Source organism: Artibeus jamaicensis, unplaced genomic scaffold (genome assembly GCF_021234435.1).
Source record: "Artibeus jamaicensis isolate MK-2021 breed Jamaican fruit bat unplaced genomic scaffold, CSHL_Jam_final contig_519, whole genome shotgun sequence".
Lineage (NCBI taxonomy): Eukaryota > Metazoa > Chordata > Mammalia > Chiroptera > Phyllostomidae > Artibeus > Artibeus jamaicensis.
The window spans coordinates 44,569,394-44,593,892 of NW_026521871.1; the positions used below are offsets into that span (position 1 = coordinate 44,569,394).

At 40.7% G+C, this 24,499-nt stretch overlaps 1 protein-coding gene across 3 annotated transcripts in view; it reads left to right on the plus strand.

The window, feature by feature from the left end:
• The first annotated feature begins 1,586 nt into the window (after positions 1-1,586).
• Positions 1,587-24,499, plus strand: part of CNOT10 (CCR4-NOT transcription complex subunit 10) — a 62,762-nt gene continuing 39,849 nt past the window's right edge. For 2 of the 3 annotated variants that reach the window (XM_053669350.1, XM_053669351.1), the window contains exons 1-6: positions 1,587-1,767; positions 7,477-7,622; positions 13,688-13,782; positions 15,200-15,361; positions 19,355-19,505; positions 22,187-22,329. In XM_053669350.1, the coding sequence (XP_053525325.1) occupies positions 7,571-7,622; positions 13,688-13,782; positions 15,200-15,361; positions 19,355-19,505; positions 22,187-22,329 (603 nt within the window). In that variant the 5' untranslated portion in view covers positions 1,587-1,767; positions 7,477-7,570. The remainder of the gene's footprint in view (positions 1,768-7,476; positions 7,623-13,687; positions 13,783-15,199; positions 15,362-19,354; positions 19,506-22,186; positions 22,330-24,499) is intronic. The other variant, XM_053669352.1, reaches the window with a different exon arrangement.

Genomic DNA, 24,499 nt, shown 5'->3' on the forward strand with positions numbered 1-24,499 from the left:
TAATCTGAAAACTTACACGGTTTGTGATATCTTCCAGTAAGATCCAGAAAGTGCCAGAACTAAAACCTGCAGAATGGGCCTTCTTGAGACAACAGTGGCATCACCACATGAGGAGATGCTGTACTGCCAACGGCAGTCCAATATACATAGGTATATATAGGTATTAATACCTCAGTTAATATAGGTATTAATTCTCTTGCTGATGAGAAATCTACAGGCTATTCCATTGTTGGATCAGTGACTCAGCAATGTCAGGATGCACTTGGACATTCCTGGGATTCTTTTTGTCTTCCCCTCATGGGCCCGAGGTAACTGTTGCAGCTCTGAGCATCATGCCCTTGCCTGACTGTATCTAAAGCTGGAGGGACAAATACATGCCTTTGCAACAATGTGGACAGAACTTGAGAGTATTGTGCTAAGTGAAATATCTCAGACAGAGAAAGACAAGTACTGTATGATCTCACTTATATGTGGAATCTTTAAATAAAGAAAAAGAGGCTCATAAGTAACAAACAGGTTGGCGGTTGTCAAAAGTGGGGGTGGGAAGTGAAGGAGCAAACTGGGTGAAGGGAAGCAAAAGGTACAAACTTCCACTTACAAAATAAACAAGTCAGAGGGGTGTAATGTTCAATGTGATGACTATAGTTAACGATACTCTAGTGCATATTTGAAAATTTCTGAGGGAGAAAAAGTTTTTATACTAAGAACATTTTTTCTCATCACAAGAAAAAAAATTACATGTAACTACAGTTATGTATGGTGAAGGATGTTAACTAGATTTATTGTAATGATCATTTTGCAATACATAAAAATATCAAATCATTATGTTATACACCTGAAACTAATGTTGTATGTTAATTACACATGACTAAAAAGAGTGACAAATTAAAAGAAAAAAAAAGAATAGCCTAAGAAGACATGATGAGTAAATGTAATGTGGTATCCCATTCCTGGAATAGAAGGGCAACTTGGTAGGAAAATGGCAAATTAAAAAAAAAATCTGATGACTTTAGTTAATAGAAATGTAGCAGTCGAGGTGGTTTTTTTTTTGTATGTGAAGGATGTGCCAAAGTAATCGAATGATTAAGATGTTCACAACAGGGAAAACCAGGTGAGGCGTATACAGGAATTCTGTATATCCATTTTTGCAACTTTTCTGTAAGTCTAAAACTATTCTAAAAATGTTTTTAAGTGGGAAACACAACAGTGCTTTCTTATGGAGTCGCGGTAAATCAGTGAGAAAGTAACAAAGTACAAGGCTCAATGCTTAGCACATAGGTATGGCTATGATGATTTTATATAAGACGAGGGACTAGCGCTCCAACACTGAAGCATTTTAACCAGGATAAGCAAAAGGCAGTGGCGCGCGCCTCCCACCCAGTCCATCCGGCGCGCGAGCGCGAACAGCGCAGGGGCGGGGACGCCAGCGTGGGGCGGGGCCAGCCTCAGTTCCCACGCTGGCCAACGCCCCCCGGAAGTAGCGTTGCCTGGTGCTCCGCGGGGCGGAGGCTGTATATGGCAGGATGCAGTGTCGTCTCCTGGGCGGCGATGCCGCTGCTGTTGCTAGACGACGCGAACTAGCTTTCGTCACTTCCTCAGCCTGCCCCCTCTCCAGGCCGGAACTCAGGGGCCAGGAACCTGGGTGAGCACAGACTCGTCCTTAGAGTTCCAACACTGGGGCCAGCCGGGCAGCTGGAGTCGAGGCCACGCCACCTGCAAGGAAGAACCCAAGCCGAGGCGGGAAGATGGCTTCAGACAAGCCTGCAGGTGAGGCGCCCGCGCCCTGCGCGCTGAGAAGGTAGCACACGCGGGGGTAGGCAGACCCCGCGCGCGGAGGCAAAGGGCCCCGCGTGGGGACTAGAGTGTGGGGACTCGAAGGCGACGTTAACTTGGGCGTGCATTTCTGCTCCCCTTCCCCTCTCTCGGCTGTCGCTAATGTGAGTTTTTGGGCCCCAGGTCCAGGAGTTTTTTACCCAACTGCAGCTCGAAGTCGCTGCTGCCCATCCTTGCCCCACCCCACCCCTGTCCAGAATATCTCAGGCTAAAAAATCATAAATTTATTTAGCCGCTTCATAGAGTTTTCGGCTTCCCAATGGGGAAGGCAGAGCAAGGAAAATTCACTCCGGAACTCAGAGCTGCCTCAGTGATCCCTGGCCCAGGCTAACACTCACTCACCTGTGTTGTTTTGGCCGCATCAATCTGCCTCTGGTCAGGAAACCACTATTTAAATAGGCTTGACGTTGTAGTGTGCCACTCTGGCCTGTGCTCTCTGACATCTTGCATTTAGAACCTGTTTTCCCCTAGTTCTTTGCCGTGAGATTAATTTAATCTTGATTTTGTTTACTAATTGCTGCTCCATTTCTAGAGTCTTTTTCATTAAGGAATATAAAACTCTTTCCTGCCTACTTCTGAGAGCGTGTGGCAGCATGTGTTTCCAGTAAGAAATTAATGATCTCGCCCTGGCTGGTGTGGCTCAGTGGATTGACCGCCCGCCTGCGAACCAAAGGATCTCTGGTTCCATTCCTGGTTGAGCACATGCCTGGCTTGCAGGCCAGGTCCCCAGTAGGGGGCGCGTGAGAGGCGGCCACTCATTGATGTTTCTCTCCCTCTTCCTTCCTTCCTTCTCCTTGGTCTAAAAATAAATAAACAAAATCTTTTTTTTTTTTAAAGTAACGATCTCTGTGGCATCCAATTTTGTTGAAACAAACTTCAGTAAGAGGAGTTAGAGGTGGTACTTAGACTTTACAGTGAAATTAACTTTTTAAAAGAAAGGAAAACCCCAGTGCACTGTGGGTTTTAGTAGGTCCTGATCTTAACAGCTGACAGATAAACTTGTTTTGAAATAGTGAGCCCATCCTAATACAGGTACTGGTAAATGAAATCACTAGAGGATCTCTTTGGTAATCTGTTAAAAGAGAATAACTACAGAGAAAAGGTTTAGAAAGTGAGGATCATAGAGTGAGCTGATTTTAGGTAGGCTGGTCAGGGAGAGCCTCTGGTGAGGTAATATTTGAGCAGATAGCTGAATGAAAAGGAGTGAGGGAAATAGAGATGTGTGGATGGGGAGAATGTTTCAGGCAGGGAATAAGCATGGCCTTTCCAAGGCTGGACCAAGGGGACCAACATCTTAATTTAGGACACTGTCTCTATTTCCCAGTTTTACTATACCTGTTAACCCATATCATTCTACTTCATGGAATGACCTTTTTAGGGTTAAAATTCATCTAGTTTTGAGACTTAGGCCAAGATGGAGGCATTGGTAGACATACTGTGCCTCCTTGCACAACCAAAAGAAGGGCCACAATAATTTAAAAACAGAACCAGAACTGACAGAAATTGAACTGTATGGAAGTCCAACAACCAAGGAGTTAAAGAAGAAACATTCATCCAGACCCGTAGGAGAGGGGAGGAGTCCGGGAGCTGGGCAGAGAGGACCTGCGGCAGCTGGTGGGGCAGGCGGTGCTCCATTCGAGCGCAGATAAGCCAGGAGAAACACCTGGGGACCGAGGACGACCGAGCAGCCCAGGGCCCCAGTGCGGGGAAATAAAGCCTCAACCTCTGACTGAAAACACCAGTGGGGGTTGAGGCAGCAGGAGAGACTCCCAGCCTCACAGGAGAGTTAGTTGGAGAGAACCACAGGGTCCTAAAATGTACACAAACCCACCCACCCACCCAGGAATCAGCACCAGAAGGGCCCAATTTGATTGTGGGTAATGAGGAAAGTGACTGAAAACCAGCAGAGAGCAAAGCAAGTGCCATTGTTCCCTCTCAGGCCCCTTCCCCACATACAGCATCACAACGCAGCGGCATGAGTTGCCCCACCCTGGTGAACAACTATGGCTCTGCCCCTCACTATGTAACAGGTACTCTGAGAAAAAAAAATGGCCCAAATGAAAGAACAGATCAAAACTCCAGAAAAAATACAACTAAGTGATGAAGAGATAGCCTATCATATGCACAGTTCAAAACACTGGTAATCAGGATGCTCACAGAACTCATTGAATCTGGTCACAAATTAGATGAAAAAATGAAGGCTATACTAAGTGAAATGAAGGAAGATGTACCGGGAACCAATAATGATGGGAAGGAAACGGACTCACATCAATGGTGGGACCAGAAGGAAGAAAGAAACATTCAACCAGAACAGAATGAAGAAACAAGAATTCAAAACAATGAGCAGCTTAGGAACCTTCAGGACATCTTTAAACATTCCAACATCTGAGTTATAAGGGTACCAGATGGGGAAGAGGAAGAGCAAGAAGTTGAGCACTTATTTGAACAAATAATAAAGGAGAACTTCCCCAATCTGGCCAAGGAAATAGACTTCCAGGAAGTCCAGGAAGCTCAGAGAGTCCCAAAGAAGTTGGACCCAAGGAGGAACACACCAAGGCACATCATCATTAGCCAAGATTAAAATGAAGGAGAGAATCTTAGAAACAACAAGAGAAAAGGAGACAATTACCTACAAAGGAGTTCCCATCAGACTGTCAGCTGATTTCTCAAAAGAGACCTTCTAGGCAAGAAGGGGCTGGAAAGTATTCCAAGTCATGAAAGGCAAGGACCTATATCCAAGATTGCTCTGTCCAGCAAAGCTTTCATTTAGAATAGAAGGGCAGATAAAGTGCTTCTCAGATAAGGTCAAGTTAAAGGAGTTCATCACCCAACCCTTATTATATGAAATGTTAAAGGGACTTATCTAAGAAAAAGAAGATAAAAAATATGAACAGTAAATTGACCTCAAACTCACAGTTATTAACAACCACACCTAAAGCAAAAACAAAAGCAAACTAAGCAAACAACTAGAACAGGAACAGAAGCACAGAAATGGACATCACATGGAGGGTTATCAACAGGGGAGTGGGAGGGGGAAAGGGGGAAAAGGTACAGAGAATAAGTAGCATAGATGGTAGGTAGACAGTAAAAAGGGGGAGGTTAAAAATGTAGGAAATGTAGAAGCCAAAGAACTTATATGTATGAACTGTGGACATGAACTAAAGGTGGATGTGGGTGGGAGGCCGTGTGCAGGGCAGAGGGTAATAAAGGGAAAAAGGGACAACTGTAACAGGGTAATCAATAAAATATAATTTTTAAAGTTCATCTAGTTTTCAAGTCCTATCACATTCATAAAGCATTCTCCTACTTATTCATTCATTCTTTCACAAAGATTGAGTGCCAGGTGCTGCCTTAGATGTTGAGGAAATGGATATGACATATGCCCTGCCTTTGAGGACCTGTTACTCAGTCTGCTAGAGACACGTGTTACAGCAGTACTCCCACTTGTGAAGAATTATGTAATTGCTGTAGTAGAAGGCTGCTTCCCTAAATGATTAAGAGGCTGTTTCTTTGATTGGTTTAAGTTATAGGCCACAATATAGGAAATTTCCTGCCTTCATGATGAAGTTGCATTTGTATTAAGTAGATGAGTGTGCAGTGTGGCATTTCTCTATTCCTCCTCTCCATCCCCATTTCAATGGCTGTGCTTCTGGCCTTTATCTCTTAATGTGTTCTCATTCACTTTAAGCAGCTTCTTGATGGATGTTTGTCTCTTCTTTATCCAGTCCATTCTTCTCACTGCTGCCTTTTCACTTTATTTCTAAAACATTAATTGGATCATATCATTCCCCTACCCATAGACATTCTGAGACAGTACCATCTTTTGTGTGCATCAAATCTCACTAGTAATATCATTTGTGAGGCTCTTCACAAACTATTTTCAGCTCTTGTTTATCACAGCCCCTCTAGCTCTTCACAACCAAAGGGACACTTTGGAATGCATCGTGTTCCTTTGAGCTTCTGAGTGGCAATGCCCTGCTTTCTCCCGTCTGTCTGGTGCGCACACTCTTCATTCAAAATCTAGTCTGTATGCTCTGCATCTCTGAGCTCCTGATCCCGGGCCCTTTTCATGGAGGGTCTTGTGTGCTTTTTCTTCATCAGGTAAGAGAAGAAGCCCATACATTTAAACAAATTAAGTAATTATGGCTTTAAATTGTGATAAATATTGTGAAGAAAAAAAAATGAGTAAGAGGATGGAGGATAACTGAGAGCAAGTTTCTACTTTGAATATATTGGTTAGGGATAACATTGAACAGAGGCCTTACAGAGAAATAGCCGGCCTTGTGGGGGGAAAGCATGGCCCAGGTAAGAGGAGCAGCATATGGGGAATGTTTAAACAGCAAGGAGACCCCTTGAGGAAAGAGACTTTCGTCTGTGTTAGGGATGCTCTCTCTCCAGCACCTAGAACAATGGGTGGCATAGAGGAAGAACTTGATACATATTATAGCTCGGTGAGTGAAGGCAACAGGGAGAAAGGTGAAGTCCGGGGTGTGGCAGGGGATAGCTTGTGTCGGGCCTTGTAGGCCATGGAAACAATTTGAATTCATTCTAATGGGAAGGCCCTGGGAGAGTTCAGCAAGGGCACGATGTGATCTGACTTAATGTTTTAACTGAGCCAGGTGACTATTGAGAAAGCCTTAGGAGCACAGGGTTTGAAATCAGACAGCCTAGGTTCTTCTGGTGGTACCATTTGGCGTTTGTGAGACCACCTTGAACAGGTTTTAAGAAGCCTTTTTGATGTCCCAGCCTTCCTGTGTGTACAAAAGAAAAGATATGTACTGCACAGAGTTGGTAAAGGGTTAAATGAGATCATCTCAGACCCTGGTTTTTAAAAGACTGACTAGTATTACAGTGCTTTAGAGTAGGATGGGGAGGAGAGGCAGCTAGGAGAAACATTTAGGGAATAAAATTGTGACAGTAGAATTTGTGACTGATTGGGCATGGTAGGGTAAGCAGAAAGCCTTGCTCTTTGGGAAAAGTTCTTAGTTAAGCCTCAGTTTCTTGATTTGTAAAATAGGGGTCCTAGTAGTTTCCTAATTTATTCCTAATCACTTTCTAACTTACTTACCTGACAGGGTTGTAGCTTGTGAGGATGAAGTGAGGTAAGGTATTTTAGCCCACATCCTCTGGGGAGCAGAAGCTGACTAAGGTGCTAACATTTTATTTGGAAGGTACAAGTTCAGGGTAGTGAAAATGATGGAGAGGAGGAAGGAAGGCAGAAGAAGATGCAGTATATTTCGTCCCTGAGCACTGTCTCACCTTAAGCTGGGAAGAAACATAGAGGTCACTTGGAGAAGCTACACATCAGAATAGTCCATAGGAGCCCTGGCTAGTGTAGCTCAGTGGATTGAGCGTGGGCCTGGGAACCAAAGAACCACGGTTCAATTCCTAGTCAGGGCACATGCCTGGGTTGCGGGCCAGTTGCCAGTAGGAGACGCATGAGAGGCAACCATACATTGATGTTTCTCTCCTCTCTCCTTCCCTTCCCCTCTAAAGATAAATAAATAAAATCTTTAAAAAAAGAATATATTTTTTTTTAAAGTCCATAGGAGAGAAAGAAAGGATGATTTATCTGTCCTCCTGTTTCTTGTTTCCAGTTGGTCAGTACTTACCTCCTGGAAACAAATTTACCTGTGTTTCTAGGTTCTGTGGCTTCTCAGCAGCTGATCAGCCAGCAGTTCTCACACCCTGAGTTGTGCGTCAACCAAATCGTAAAGGAATGAGTGTCCCAGAGTAGATGGGGCATCGAGCAAAGTTGAAGATTGAAGGGGGAGTGGAAGGTTCACAAGGTTTGTGTCCCTGTATAACATATAAAAGTGGTATAAAACCGCCCTGGCTGGTGCGGCTCAGTGGATTGAGTGCTGGCCTGTGGCTTAAAAGGTCACTGGTTCCATTCTTGGGCAGGGCACGGCACGGGCCTGGGTTGCTGGACACTCCCCCCTGCCCTTGGGGGTGTGTGAGAGGTATTGGATCAGTGCGTATCTCTCCCACACGGAGGTTCCTCTCCCTCTCTCCCTCTCTCCCTCCCTTCCTGCCTCTATAAAAATAAATAAAGTCTTTTTTTTTAATGGTATAAAACCAATATTATTTTTGACTAAGGGAATACCAGCAATGTTTTAGGATGATCTATTTGATTTTCCTTTTGATATTTAAAAGGAGAAAAGTGGCTGAAGTTAGAAAACAGAATTCTAGATTTGAATTTATCTGAAATTTTGGACTATGAGAATGGCAGTAGCAGGCTTAATAGGAATAGGTGGGTGATGTTATGAATAAGGGAAAGACCAGGTGAATAATATGAAATCAGGACATGAGTACTTAAAGGAGACTCTGAAAGTTTGAGCCAGACTGACTGGAAAAATGGCAGGAAGAACAGACAAATGGAAAAACTTCAAGCCAAGGCTGTTTTTTAATTTTATTTAAAACACCCAAAACTTTTTATTATTTTTAAGTGTATAAGGTAAAAAAATATGAAGCCTCTATCACCCCAAGCTCCAGGTAACTGATTTTTTTTAAAATTAATTTTATTTAGTTATTTTTCAAGTACAGTTTTTTGTCTATTTTTCCCTTCCCAGCCTCCCCCAGGTAACTGATATTGAGTTTGCATGTTCTTCCAGACTGTTTGCCTACCCGAGCTCACACTGGCTTAAATGTATACGCACACACAAACCTTAATTATCCACTTAATGTATTAGTTGTAATAAAATTCTAAATGCAGAGTAGATATACATATATATGTATGCAGATGAGGAAATAAACTATGCAGTACTGTCTTAACATTTGCTTTTCTCAATGTCCTGAAAGGAATCTATGCATTGTTTTTTGTTAGTGTCAATTTTATTTTTTTAAAAACATCCCTGATAGACTCACAGAACTTTATAGTTAGATACATATCTTTTCTAGTTCCTTGAAAAATGCAGTAATGTTCTGGCTGGTGTAGCTCAGTGGATTGAGCACGAGCCTATGAACCAAAGGATTATAGTTCGATTCCCAGGCAGGGCACATGCCTGGGTTGCAGGCCAGTTCCCAGCAGGGGACGCACGAGAGGCAACCACACATTGATATTTCTCTCCCTCTCTCCTTCCCTTCCCCTCTAAAGATAAATAAATAAAATCTTTTAAAAAACAAACAAACAAAACCCTCACAACCTTAAAAAAAGAAAAAGAAAAATGCAGTAAGCATTCAGTAATATAGATTGCTGTTTCTTTCTTTTTTTTTTTGAGGTGTAATTGATATGTTAGTTTCAGTTGTGCAGGATGATGCTTTGATATTTGTATATATTGCAAAATGATCTCCACAATACATCTAGTTAACATGTGTCATCGTGTTAACTAGATGTTAACATTGATGTTCCTTACAGAAATCTGTACTCATTCGATACTTTTTCAGCTTTTTATTACAATTTCAAATACCAAAATATTGAAAACAAGAAAATGAATATACATATAACCACCACCTAGTTGAACAATTGTTACATTTTATTCTGTTTATTTGCTCTCTCTCTAGCTACAGAATCCTTTTTAAATGAGTTATAGACATCATGACACTTTGTCTCTAAATATTTCACCACGCATTTCTTAAAATAGGGACATTCACCTACATAACCATAATACCATTATCATTCTTCACAAAGTTAATATGTAAATATATCAGGTTTCCCCAGTTGAATCAAAAATATTACTTAAAATTTTAAAGAAGCCATACCTTTCAAATTAAGTTTATATATTGTATTTTGATGTGTCTCTCTCTCTTTTTAATATCTCTTTTTTAAAAAAAATCAATGGTCCTTTATTTTATTTTTTTAATATTTTATTTATTTTCAGAGAGAGGGGAAGGGAAGAAGAGAGGGAGAGAAATGTCAATGTGTGGTTGCCTCTCATGTGTCCCCCACTGGGAACTGGCCTGCAACCCAGGCATGTGCCCTGCCTGGGAATCGAACCTCGATCCTTTCGTTCCCAGGCCCACGCTCAATCCACTGAGCTACACCAAGCAGGGCTTGATGTGTCTCTTAATTCCTTTTTTTAAAAAATGACAGCGTTGTTTTCTTTCTTTCTTTTTTTTTTTGAAGACACCGATCACCTTCTAGAACATCCCACATTCTGGATTCCTCTGATTGTTTCTTCTTTGTATTCCTTGTATTTTTTAAATAATTTTTTAATTCTCTCCTGAGGCAGTGTTGTTTTAATTGATTTTAGATAGAAAGGGGAGAGAGAAACATTGGTCAATTGCCTCCCATATGCATCCTGACCAGACATGAACCTGCAACCTAGGTATGTGCCCTGACTGGGAATCAAACCTGCAATCTCTTGGTGTACGGGTCGATTAACCAACTGAGTCATCTGGCTAAGGCATTCCTGGCATTTTTTTAAAATATTTTATTTATCTATCTATCTATCTATCTAGATATTTATTTATTTTAGAGGGAAAGGGAGGGAGAAAGAGAGGCAGAGAAACATCAATGTGTGGTTGCCTCTCATGGGTCCCCTACTGGGGACCTGGCCTGCAACCCAGGCATGTGCCCTGACTGGAAATCGAACCAGTGACCCTTTGCTTCACAGGCCCATGCTCAATCCACTGAGCTACACCAGCCAGGTCCATTCCTGGCATTTTTAAAATTAGTTCCTTATCTTCTGCATATTTCTTTATTTTAATAGGCTTAATTAGATTTGGGTTTAACATATTTGCAAGATACTTTGTAAGTGAAGCTTTGTACTTTTTTTTAAGTCCATATTGTCAGTTCACTATTAAATGCTAAATTTGCTCAATTTGTCAAGATGCTAACAGGAATATCTTTTTCTCTTTACAATTAGAAGTAATCTATGGGATAGACACAAAAAATGGTGTTAGCTACCTGAAAGTAATATAATGTTTTATGTCAATTGTGTCTTAGTTTTTTTTTTTTTTTTTCAAAAAAAAGAAGTAATCAGCCCTGGCTGGTGTGGCTCAGTGGTTGAGCTCCAGCCTGTGAATCAAAGGGTCTCGAGTTTGATTCCCAGTCAGGACACATGCCTGGGTTGCGGGCCAGGTCCCTGGGGGGGGCTGCATGAGAGGCAACCACACGTTAATGTTTGTCTCCCTCTCTTTCACCTTCACTTCCCCTCTCTAAAAAATAATAAAATCTTTAAAAAAGAAGTAATCTGTGGTGTAATAATTTACCATTATGAAATATCCACCATTGATGATCTGCCGTAATAAGATGTAACATTGTGGATTGCAAAATGGTACTTTCTGTAATTCTCTTACTGTGTCTACATTTATTAGCTGGTATTCTATAAAGAATAGATCTTCCATATCAACTGGAGATAAACTGCAATTCTTCCCCAAAAGTCATGTTAAATGCTAAAAATTTAATTCATCCTTTTCATTTTACCAGTTTTCAGATTAGGGAATTGATGTGTAGTGACTTACATTTGATTTTTTTAACCTTTTTTAATATTTAAGAATCAAGAAAATATTTTTGGTCTTATGATTCCAATTTAAAATGTATAATGAAGTGAACAGTTGATTTATATTTATGAATATAAGTTGAAACCTTACTACATTTATATATTTGCACTGATATTAAAGAGTACCTGGGGAAAGAGAGTACCTGGGTCACTTTTCATAAATCTAATTTTTTAGATTTATAAGTTGTTTTCAGAAACTTTTGCCCTTTTAAATTAAACAGTTATACTTAAAATTGAATGTATTAAATTATTTAAAGTGGTTAAAATTTTATGCTTGAAGGCATTTCACTTTGTAAATACGATCAAACATTGATCACAGTCCTTCCAAATGAACACCCCAAACACAATATCATCTAAGTTGAATGTAAAAGTGTAAGGAAAATCTAGGCTTTTTGAATTTACAATATTAATAAATCAAGTATTACTATATGAAAACTGGAGTAAGTCTTTCCTCTGCGTAAAACTACCTTTAGTTGTGAAAATAAAAGTGCTCATTGGCAGTGGCAGTGTTCTGCTCGCTGGTCTTCCCCAGAGTAAGCGGATATATCCTTGGTTCCTGATGTTCTGCTCCCTCGTCTCTGCAGTGCCGGGCAGGGTGCTCAGTCTGCAGCTTTGCTGGTCACATGTTACTGCTCTGAGGTGTGTGAAAATCAGCCAGTATGTTACAGGGTTTTGATAAGACAGGTGTTCTTGCTCAAGTGGTAGAAAACCACATGTGAGGCGTGTGAGCCCAGCTGGACTGTGACTTCGGTAAACCTCAATTATTTTTCTTAGCGTCCTTATTTAAAATTTTCCTTCACAAAGGCATCAGTATTGTTTTGTGAGTGTAGCAAATGTCCTTAGGCCTTAACAATCCTGTTTCCTTTGGAACAAAATTTCTTTTCTTGAGCATTAATGGAGTTATATTTGGAAAAGTGTAGCTTGTGTGGAAGATCTTGGTCCAGTCACATTTGAATTAACATTCTTTTAATGGAATGTGTCTATGCTTTCAGTTAACTGCCTCTTTGTCGGTTTTGGAAAAGCAGTGAGTTTCTTTTCTACTTAGTTAAAACCTAAAGGCAATTGTTCGGTTCAAAATGAAACCTTTTGGCTTAAAGAGTGTCAAGGTTTGTGCGCCAAAGAGCTCCATACGCCTAGTGAGTCAACCATGTTCACTGGGCCACAGTAAAAGGAAGGTCAAGCTTATGGATGAGCGGTCCTATACCCTTTCAATTGGCAATGGAGACTACTTTTGGACAAATAAAGACACATTGTGGAATTATGTGCAGACTCTTTCTGGTAAGAAGTCAGCAGTTACCAAAAAATGCATGTTTTAAAAACATTTTAAAAACGGATTATACAAATAATAGCCATTTTTTTTTTTGCAGAAAGCTTGAAAAGTGGAGCAATAACAAGGGAAATAAAAATAGTAATTCCAGCTGAAGTGTTTTTTACATTTTATCTAGATGCGAAAGAATGTAGATGAAATGATGGTTGGTTAACATGTAAAAGGCTCTCACTGAGCTCAGCTCTTTGAAATGTCAGTAGAAATGGAAATGTCAAGGTCTGCCAGCTTATTTATTTATTTTAAAGTCGGCTTCTCTCCTTTCCTGGAAGAATTTAGGAGACTTTTGTAGTTCCTAGAAGATAATGATAGCGGTGGCCTCATGAGCCAACCTGCCTTTGGTAGAAAATAGATAGAAGCTCAAATTCTTCAACGCCTTGGCGAGTTGTTATAAAAATGACCACTGCATAAGTGTACATACTTTAATGAGTTCCCACACATCTGGAGACCCTTATGCATCTTGTAGTTGCTAGGCTCCTTGTCTCACTTCTAAAACCTTATATTAGTTTTAGGTAGGCATTTAAAAAATAAGACTTTTTTAAAAAGTAATACTATATGCTCATTATAAACATTTAAACATCAAGAGAAACATGGCCCTGGCTGGTGTGGCTCAGTGGGTTGAGCACCAGCCTGCAAACTGAAAGATCGCCAGTCGGATTCCCAGTGCCGGCTGTGCCTGGGTTGCTGGCCAGCTCCTCAGCTGGGGGCATGTGAGAGGCAACCCATTGATGTTTATTTCTCATGTCAATGTTTCCCTCCCTCTCTTTCTCCCTCCCACCATCTCTCTAAAAATAAAGTTTAAAGAAAAAATAAATGAGCACAACATTCTTGGCCCTATTGCGAGGCGGGCAGAGCTGTAATCCTTATGTAATGGTGGGTTTTCACTGAGTTTAGCCAGAGCTGAGGGAAACATTCCTTCATTAAGTTTTTGGAGGCCTGGCTTCTTACTCATGACATTAGCCATTGTGGTGGAGAGAGCTCTGGCTTTGGCAACTCCATTAGGAAAAAGACAACTAAGAAGAAAACTAGGGACACATCACTGTGTAACTGTCGTTTCTAAAGAACTGTGAACCATGTGTATCTGCAGATCAGGGAGCAGAGAAGCATGAGGGGGCAGGCCAGCCCTCTGGCATCACGGATCAGGAGAAGGAGCTGTCCACCAACGCCTTCCAGGCTTTCTCGGTAAGAAGTGTTCCTCAGTCTGCTCCATTTCAAGGGTCTGTTGAGTGTGAACTGTTTCATAGTGAATTTTTAAATTGGTAATTTTTGTCTTGTACCAATTCAAGAGTTGGGTATAGAAACTAGGTATAATTTTAAAATAAAAACATTTTAGAGTTTAACTATGGTGAAAGGAAAAGGAGGAATTTGAGCCATTCTCAAGTTTTTGTGTTTTCATAAATACATTCTAATGCACACAGTGTTGTTTTTTAAGTCTTTGACGTTTATATTTTTGTGCCCTGGCTTGGCGTGGCTCAGTGGATTGAGTGCTGGCCTGTGAGCCAGAAGGTCGTAGGTTCAGTTCCCGGTTCGGGCACAAGCCTGGGTTGTAGGCTAGGTCCCAGTTGGAAGCATGCAAGACGCAACTGATCAATGTATCTCTTGCACATCAATTTCTCTCCCTGTCTTTCTCCCTCCCTTCCCCTCTCTCTAAAAATAAATAAAAAGTTTAACAATAAAAAATAAATTTAGATTTGTAAGTATATGGGTCAGTCTTTTTATTTCACTATTCTCTTCAAATTTTTTCTTGAATGTGCTTTGAAATGAAACCCCCAAAATTTGTCAAAATATCAACTTTTCTGACATCAAATATGAAAAAACTTACTTGATTATCAAGTTACATACATATAAGCAGAACAAGATACTTGGGTATTCAAAATATATTAACTAGAAATTAAAATTTAGAGTAATTACATTATCCTCCTTGGCTTGCCTTGGCTGTTATACCCTGCTAGCAATATGTATCTATCTATCTATCTATCTATCTATCTATCTAATGACTATAACATATATAGAGTTTATATATGTCTTATATCTATAAAATACGCACACATAGCTATAAGATATAGATATATAGATTATATCTATGCAGATTATATATATAACTACATATTTTATTATATCTTATAGATATGGTACACATGTATCAGTGTTAGAGTTTGATTCTTAGGAAATATATAACCACAATTTCTTTCTTTTTAGTTTATTGAGATATGATTGACATTACAGTTCTTAATTGACATCAATATCGCTTCATCTAGTACAGGGGTGTCAAACTCCTCTTCACCGGGGGCCATATCAGCTTCGTGGTTGCCTTCGAAGGACTGAATGTAATTTCAACTCCTTAACGGTTAAGGAGTAGTTACATTTACACAGTCCTGAAATTATTTCGGCCCTTTGAAGGCAACTGCAAGGCTGATGTGGCCCCCGGTGAAAAGGAGTTTGACACCCCTGATCTAGTGACTTTAATTCGTATATTTGGGGGAATTCTGTCTTTTTAAAGAGTTTTAAAATAGACATGAGTGAAATCTATTTTGAAATGATTATATAGGCCTTAGAGCTGGTATGTAATTTTGTGAATGTGTTTTCATTTTTGTTTTAGGCTGGAAACTACGATGCCTGTCTTCAACATCTTGCCTGCCTACAAGACATAAACAAAGATGATTATAAAATAATTTTAAATACAGCAATAGCTGAGTTTTTTAAAAGTAACCAAACAACAACAGATAGTTTGAGGCAAACACTTAACCAGCTGAAGAATCAGGTAATACAGAAATGAATTTGGCTATAAAAATATTATGCTCTCTAAAGATGAAATAAAAATAGTGAAGGAAAATTAATGTGACTTCTTCTCTGATATTCCTAGGGCAGCTTTTAATATACCTGAAACTTCTTTGGTATTACTTTTGTTTGTATAAAATTAATATTCCAGGAAAATGAAAGGTATGTTAAATGATTTTATTTTCTGTTGGGCTTTTAACTAGAACAGAGTAGACTAATATACCAAATTTGAATGAGCTTTGGAGTTTTGAGAGAGAATTAAAGTAGAAATACATGAAGAAGCTTAGCTCCCAAGATATAACTTATTACTGTAAGGGTCTTATTATTATTATTGTTGCTTTTAAATTTGATGAGCATTTATTTAATAAATTCTAGGGATTATTACTTAATGACAAAAGACTCCCCTAGTGAAAACACCAAAACTCAAGTTCTAACAAGGAAATAATCAGCAAAGCCATACACTTCCCCTGATTTTCCTTTTTTTAACTCTATTTTTATTGTTGGCACTATTACAGATACCCACCTTTCCCTTACCCTTTTCCCATCTCCACCCAGCGCCCCTCTTCCCTCAGGCCATCACCTCACTATTTTTGTGTGTGTCTGTAGGTTATGCATATATGTTCTTCGACTAAGCCCTTAAGGGTCTGATCATTAATTATGTCAGATTGTTTTAGCACTTGGATAAGGAGATGATTAGTTGATTAAATAGAAGATGCTCTGATTTCTGTGTAGTTTAGGACTTGCCTTTTTCATTGGTCTTTTCAAAATAGCAACATTTCTCAAATCACAAGATTAGACCTTTGATATTCAGGAGGGCTGATATGATGATGATCGTGCCAATGGTAGGATCAGCTAGCAAACAGTCCGAGCTTACTATGTAACAGGCCCTGGTAGGAACATTGTATATCGCCTCTCACTTATTCTTCCCAGTAGCCCTAAGGTAGCTACTGGAAAAACTATAGTTTTTCTCATTCTATGGATGGGAAAGCTGAGGTACGGATAGCTTGTGTAAATTATCCAAAGACAGAAAGCTGTTAAGTAGTAAGAGCTGAGCCCAGGCTGGTGTGGCTCAGTGGATCGAGTGCCAGCCTACAAGCCGAAGGGTTGCCAGTTTTGTTCCTGGTCAAGGGCACAGGCCTGGTCCAGGTCCATGGTTGGGGACATGCAAGGAGCAACCAATGGATGTATCTCTCACACATTGCTGTTTCTCTCCCCCTCTTTCTTCCTCCTTTCCTTCTCTGTCTAAAAGTAAATAAATAAAATCTTTAAAAAAGGAAAAAGAGCCACACAAACCCAGTTCTGTTTGACTCTAGGGCCTGCACTTTTAAATCTTGCTTTGCGCTGTGGAGGTCTTGAGACCTTTCTGAGCCCCTTCCCTGTATTCATGGGTACCACTGTTCTGGGGAGCATCACCCTAAAATATGATATAGTTAAAAATAAGTGACCCCTTTTAGGATCTTCATAGTCCTGTATAGGAATAAAGTCATTTTCAGCCTTTTAAAATTTTCCATGAAAATGAGAATAGCCAACACTTATTAAATGCTTACTTGATTCCAAGTTCCATATTCAGTGCTTTTTATATCTTATGTCATCCTCACAATTATTGAGGGGAGGTACCTGATTTCTCAGTTTTGAAACTAGGATTTAGGAAGCTGAATAATTTTAATTTATAGTTTGGAAGGGGAAGAGCAGCACTTGAACCAGACCTTCTGGCTCTTTTTTAAAAAATATATAGATTATGCTATTACACTTGTCCAACTTTCTCCCCTTTATTCCCCTCCCCTCCTATATCCCCCCTGCAACCAGCAATGCCCCTTCCCCTTAGTGCATGTCCATGTAGACCTTCTGACTCTTGAATATGTTCTTACAACTGCCTCGGTCCTTATAAATCCATATGTCATCACAGTTTGTCATTACACTAGTATTATTAACCTTGACTTTATCTGGAGCTCCAGAATCAAAGGGAAAATGATGTTTGTTAATATCTGGTACACGTGACCTATGACTCCTTAGACAGATTCTTTCAGGAAACGTTTACTTTGTCTTTGAGCACAAATTCATCCTTAAAACCTTTTTTAGAATAAGAGGCTCCTCCAAACTCAAGCCAAGAAAACTGCTTTTTTGAAATGCTTCACCAGCCTTTTTCTTCATAAAGTTGATTTACTAACCCCCCTCGTGCCTCCCAGCATTCTTGAGTGTCCCAGAAGCGATCGCACGTGTGTCTCCGGGCTTTCTCTAAGTCATTCTGTGCAGAGCCACATGTTCTGGGCATAGTGACACACCTTTTCAGCCTATTCCACTTTCATTAACATTTGCTCTCTCTTAATGAATAGCTTTTGTTTTGGCTGAGGTAATTACTGGGTTTTTTCGGTGACTCAGAAAATGTGGCAAACTTATTCATGTTGTAAATTCAGCCATTGCTGAACCGAAAACTCCTTAATTTACCCCAAACCCCTTTTTCCGGCTGAGAAGTGATCCTTCTGTAGCTCTCTCCCTCTCCCCACTTGAGTTTTCTCTATTTAAAGAGACTATTTTTAGTCACTTGTAGATACTGGCTCAGTAAGTGAAGATTATAAAGAGCTCCAGACTCATGGAAGTGCACGTGCCATTAGTCCCCTAGGACCGATGGTTAGCACGTGAAGCCCACGGTCGAGCTCTCCATGTGGGTGGTTGAAGTCTGCACAGGTCTGGTTACAAATCCATGTGTGTAAGAAACCTGGGTCGTGGCCATTGGCCAAACCCAGATTAAGTCCATGGCTGTGAAAGTTCTTAATTTAGGGAAATATCAGTGTCTTAGAATTAATTACTTAGTGTTGCTCAGTAATATATTACAATCTTCATAATGACAAAGATTAGTTTTAATTTAGGTAGAATTCCAGTTTCACGTGTTATATGACATTACAGAATAGTTGCGAAATTTATTTGAAATTTAAAAGCCTATTGCTTCCCCTTGCAGAAGAGGGTATACAGATAGTCTAGCTTTAAAACGCAAAGTGTTTTGATTGTTTTCTTTTGGTATCAGATGTTAATGTTAGGTTTTCTAGTAAAGCCATCAAAAGCCTGTGCGTGTGACAAAGTGTATGTTGTTACTTCAAAACATCATGTTTATTAAGGGAACAAAACCTGAACATAATAGAAAAATCAGAAAATGTACTTCCTAGCCATATGGCCTCAGGCAAGGTAGTTTAGTTTAGCTTTTTGTGCCGGTTTCCTCATTTATAACACAGAAACGGTGTTGTCTGTGTTCTTGTAGCATGGTGAGGCTCCAATGAGGAGTCCTCTGTGGGAAGGTCGACATAGCAGGCCTGGCACATAGGTAGTTAGCTGTTATTTCCATGTTTAAATGTTCCTTTAGTTGTCACAAAACGGAATCAAGCTCCTGTGTACATACTGTGTGACATTCTCACAGGAAAGGCCATTTGGAGTCTTGCCCGCCCCCCCACGTAGCCTCTTGCAGCTCATGAGCCTCAGAACCCAGGCCGGCAGTTCAGCATTGAGGGCATCTTCACAGGAAGAGAGCTACCTCGCCTTGTGCTAGGGGCTTAAAAAAGTGCCATCAGTGTTTTACTAAACAGCCCTGGCTGGTGTAGCTCAGTGGATTGAGCGTGGGCCTGCGAACCAAAGGATCGTGGTTTGATTCCCAGTCAGGGCACATGCCTGGGTTGCAGGCCAGTTCCCAGCAGGGGATGCACAAGAGGCAACCACACATTGATATTTCTCTCCCTTTCTCCCTCCCCTCCAAAGATAAAGTCTTTAAAAAAATTTTTTAAGTGTTTTACTAAACAATTGAATTATGAGTAAAATAATTTTTAGTGTGTGAGAGTAATTAAAATCTAGAGGTCCTGTTGCAAATGTGGAAAAACTCAGAGTAAGAAACGTTGGCCTGTGTTCCTGTTTATTCATACAGATTTCTTTCCTTTATGCTCTTTATTTTCTTACTGCTGTTAGAGCATAACCCCTGTTGATTGTTTCATAGGTCCACTCGGCTGTTGAAGAAATGGATGGATTAGATGATGTGGAAAACAGCATGTTGTATTACAATCAAGCAGTCATTCTTTATCATTTGCGCCAGTATACAGAAGCCATATCAGTTGGTGAAAAGCTTTATCAGTTTATAGAACCTTTTGGTATGTTATCTTTCCAGTCAGTAATCTCCCTAGCTCCCCATACTTGCAAAGGGTTCTGGTGTTTGTACCCAGGTAACCTACATGAGATTGTTACATGTCATTAAGAAAGAAAAAGAACTGTGTCCGGTTTTCCTCTTTTTTTTTTTTAAGATTTTATTTGTTTTTAGAGAGGGAGAGAAACATCAGCGTGTGGTTGCCTCTTGTGCACCCCCTACCGGGGACCTGGCCTGCAACCCGGGCATGTGCCCTAGACTGGGTGTCACTGGGTTTTGAACCAGCGACCCCCTTTGGTTTGCAGGTCAGTACTCAGTCCACAGAGCCACGCCAGCCAGGGCAAGGTAGGGTTTTTTTGAATGTTAGGGGACAGCATAGTAATTCATTTTGTCTCTTGCCTAACTGAAGTAGGGTAGATAGTACAGAACTGTGTTAGGTTTCTTACCTTAACTAGTTTACAACTACTGGCCTGAAGAGGAGGAACAAAAGTAAGGACAAAGGAAGAAAGAGGAAGCAAACAAAGCAGCAAAGCTGGACCCAGGAAATGGTTGTCAGAGGGCTGTTGGTTTCCACCCACGAGCGGTCAGATTTCATCTGTGATTCACATTTTTGTCCTTTTCTCCGTGGTTATTTTCCAATTTTCTCTATGGTTACTTTAAGTTCAAAACACGGGTACAAATTCATGATGTATAGACACCCGCCTGCTGATGTGGTCAGCACAGGAAATGTGGAGTGCGATGTCTCCTCTGTGATGCTTTGGGGCCAGTCACAGCCCCTCATGCTGACAGCTGGTTGACTGGCTGCTCCCTGTCTCCAGGGAGGCATGTTCAAGGCACTTCTCTCCTTCGCCCCAGTCCCGAGGGCACGGTGGCTGACAGACTGCCCAGGAGGGACGGCAGGGGTGAAGCCTTGTGTCACGCGCCACCGGTTCTTTTCTAAAAAGCCAGAAGTCAGATTTATACTCCTAGGATGGCACAGATGTGTTTTTAAAAAGCTGGTTTTCAGAATTTCCAGAACAGTTCATGAAATCCTCTTAATCTGCTGTGGTTGAGTAGAACCTACCAATTAGTATCCAAATGGATTTTTCTTTGAAAATTATTATTGTTATTTTTTAGGCCCTGGCTGGTGTAGTTCAGTGGGTTGAGCGCAGGCCTGCAAACCAAAGCATCGCCAATTTGATTCCCAGTCAGGGCACGTGCCTGAGGTGCAGGCCAGGTCCCCAGTATGCGGTGTGCTAGAGGCAGCCACACACTGATGGTTCACTCCCTCTCTTTCTCTTTCCCTTCCCCATCTCTCTCAAATAAATAAATACAATCTTTAAAAAAAGAAAATTATTACTATTTTTTAAACTTTATGACTTGGATTCCTCAATTGATATTTATTGGGTGTAGGCGGTGGGCCAGACGCTGTCCTGGGACCTGGAGACAATGCAGTGAATGGCATAGAAAAGGTCTTCACCCTCATTAAGCTTCCATTCTAATGGGAGAGGCCCTGCAACACAAGAAATACATGGTGAGGTCGCTGAATGCTGTGAAGAAAAGCTAAACATTAAGTAACAGGGTAGAAATGGACTGGGGATATTATTTTTAGATAAGGTAATCAAGGAAGACCTGAGGTAAGACAGTATTTGAAAAGAGACCTGAAGGACGGGATGAGGTGAGCCATACTGCTCTTTAGAGGAGAAGCATTCCAGCAGAGGTAACAGTATCTGCAGAGGTGACCTTGAGGCCGGTGAGTGGGAGGAACCCCAGGAACACCATTGTGCGTGGGGTGAGGTTGGGACATGATAGGATATTAGCTCAGAAGCAGCCAGGGGCAGGGGGTGCGTGCGACCTTTGCTTATCAACTGCCTTGATTTCAGTTTTAAATGGATTCCACTCACGCTAGTGTGTAAGAACAAGAGTGGAATCAGGAGGACTTGTTAAGAGGCTCTTAAGGGCTTTTGAAATTTTGGGTATAGCAGCCTCCTTTTCCTCCTTATTTTTCCTTTTGTCTTTTTGAAAGGAAAGGAAATAGTGTCATGTCATACCAGGTTACCCTTTCCTCTCTTCCTTGGGCTCTTTTTCCTATGATGTCCCTCTCTCTGTGGTTTTCTCTTGGCTGTTGCGATTACCTGATGTCCCCCAATCTTCAGCTTGCTGCTTTTGTGTCTGCAACCAAGTTATTTCTTTTCCCCCCTCTCTGTATGTTGGGGAAAAATGTGTTTCCTCAAGTCATAGACCTTTTTAGAGTTAGAAGGAACCTCAAGAGATCACATGGTCCAGCCCCCTGCCTTCCAGCAGATAAAGTGTTCTCCCCATTTTACAGGTCAGCCGGCTGAGGTCTCAAAGTTAGTTCAGTGATGTGTAAAAGCCACACATCTAGTGAGTAGCCAGGCAGCTACTGGAATTAAGATATCCTTCCATGTAAAGGATCAGTAATACTCCTCATTTCATGTGCTGGTGTTTGGTGGGTGTTTTGTCAGTAGAATCCCTGAAAGGGGAGGCCTCTAGATGCCTAACAGAATGGCTGTTGGCCTTGGGAGTTGTTTCCATTCTTGGCTCCAGGTGATAAACATTCATTTCAGTAAAGACTTAGGCTTCAGTCCCGAGCTGCTTCATGGGGGAGCGGGAGGGAGGACTGCTCTGAGATGTTTGCTTCACTTTGGATTGTAACTTTTCTTTCCCTGTTTTATTGTTTCCCCCCAGAGGAAAAATTTGCTCAAGCGGTGTGTTTTTTACTTGTGGACCTGTATATATTAACTTACCAAGCTGAGAAAGCTTTGCATCTTCTTGCTGTCCTAGAAAAAATGATTTCACAGGGTAATAATAACAAAAATGGAAAGAATGAGGTGAGTAGACTAAAATGTGAATAATAATTAATATTTAGTTATTAAATAACTGCAATTTATTGAAATAAAACTCACTGTACAGATGGAGACTTTAGTATTGAATATTTGAAAGTTGCTTAGAGAGTAGATTTTAAAAGTCCTCATCACAAGAAAAAAAATTTTGTGACTGTGTTGTGTGGTGATGGAAGTTAACTAGATGTATTCATTTTGCGACATACACAAATACCAAATTATTATGTTGTATACCTGAAACTATACAATGTTGTATATCAGTTGTACCTCAATTAAAAATATTTTTAATGAAAATCCAAAAATTTGTATTTCTGCCCTGAGGAGGCTCATAAACTAGGTAGAGACAGATGGAATAAAGATTCGATGAGTAGCAAGAAATGGAGGGAGGAAGTATAATTCACGTACACAAAATGTACTGTTTTACAGCATACGGTTCAGTGGTTTTACTGTCCTTGCTGAGTGGTCCAGCCATCACCACGATCCATGTTCCAGAGCATTGTCATACCCCCCAAGTAAACCCCGAGTTTGTTAGTGGTCATCGCCTGCCGCCCCTTCTGCAGCCCCTTCTGCAGCCCCAGGCATCCGCCAACCCGCCGTCTGCCTCCGCGGGTTTGCCCGCTGTGGGCATGTCGTGTAAATGGAGTCGTGCAGTCTGTGGCCTCTGTGGGCGGCCTCTTTCACTTACAGTATTTCCAAGCTTTACGTACCACAGCACGCACTTTTCTCCTTTTCCATGTATTTCATTCCTTTTTATGGCTAAATATTATTCCATTATTTCTATATTCCACTTTTTTTATTCATTCATCAGTGGGTGATGGGCATTTGAGCTGTTTTGCTATTCATAAATACTGCTGCTATGAACATTTATACACAATTTTTTGTGTGGGCATATATTTTAAGTTTTTTTAGATATATAATTAAGAGTGGAATTGCTCCATCATATAACTTTTTTGCTTTATTTTTTAAACTTTATTAAATGTATTGGGGTGACGTTGGTTAATAAAATTACATATAATAGGTTTGAAATGTCCAAGTCTATCATCCACATACTGCATTGTGTTCACGCCCCACAGTCAAATCTCCTTCCACCAACTGGTAACTGGTGATGTTTAATTTTAGGAGGAACTGCCAGACTTTCAAAATCGCCGCACTAGTTTACATTCCTACCAGCAACTTAATGAGAGTTCCAGTTTCTCTGCATTCGTGCCAGACCCTGCTACCATCTCTTCAGAAAAAAATTTGGGACATCAGTGGGTGTGAATTGGGATCTCATAATAGTTTTGATGTCCCTAATGACTACAGATCTATGTTAGCATCTTTTCATATGTGGATGTTAGTTTTACAAAACGTAAGGGTTGGAATTAAGACAATGAAATTTCATAATTTGGATAAACAGGGTAGCTTTCACCAGGGAAAATTTCATCATTATGAAATTTTTGAAAGGTCACATGTTTATGATGATCAGGTTTAATCGTGTTCTGATAAGAGACTTAGCCCATATTATGAGTCAGGAGTGCATTTTAGTTCTCATGGTTTTCAGTTTGCCTGTGCTTCTAGTTCTTTTCTATCTATTTATTTGTTTGTTTGTTTATTTATTTATTTATTTTAGAGAGAGGGGACGGGAAGGAGAAAGTGTGGGAGAGAAACATCAGTGAGTGGCTGCCTCCCATGTGTCCCCCACTGGGGACCTGGCCTGCAACCCAGGCATGTGCCCTGACTGGGAATCGAACCGGCAACCTTTTGATCCACCAGCTGGCATGCTGCTGTCCCCTGAGCCACACCAGCCAGGGCATTTTTTTTTTTTTTCGATTTAACAAATGTATGTATAAGAGTTCAGTTAAATGATCTTAACATTATTCATAAACAGTAGTAAAGTATTTCATTTTCATATTTAGTATTTGTAGTACTTGGTGAAGTATAATTCAGTTCAACAGATGCTTGTGTGCTCTGCTCTGTACTAAAGTGACAACGATGAAAACCTTGCAGTTCTTGCTTTTCAAGGAACACAAAGTGCCGAGCAAAGTTGTTCAGGGACTGGGTGGGAGGAAGGAGGTTAGGGAATGTTGCAGAGAAATTTGGACGTTTGATTGGGGCCTCTTTACAGATGCGATAGTTCCACAAATCAGGACAGGAAGGATGGAGTAGGAGAGCCAATCGG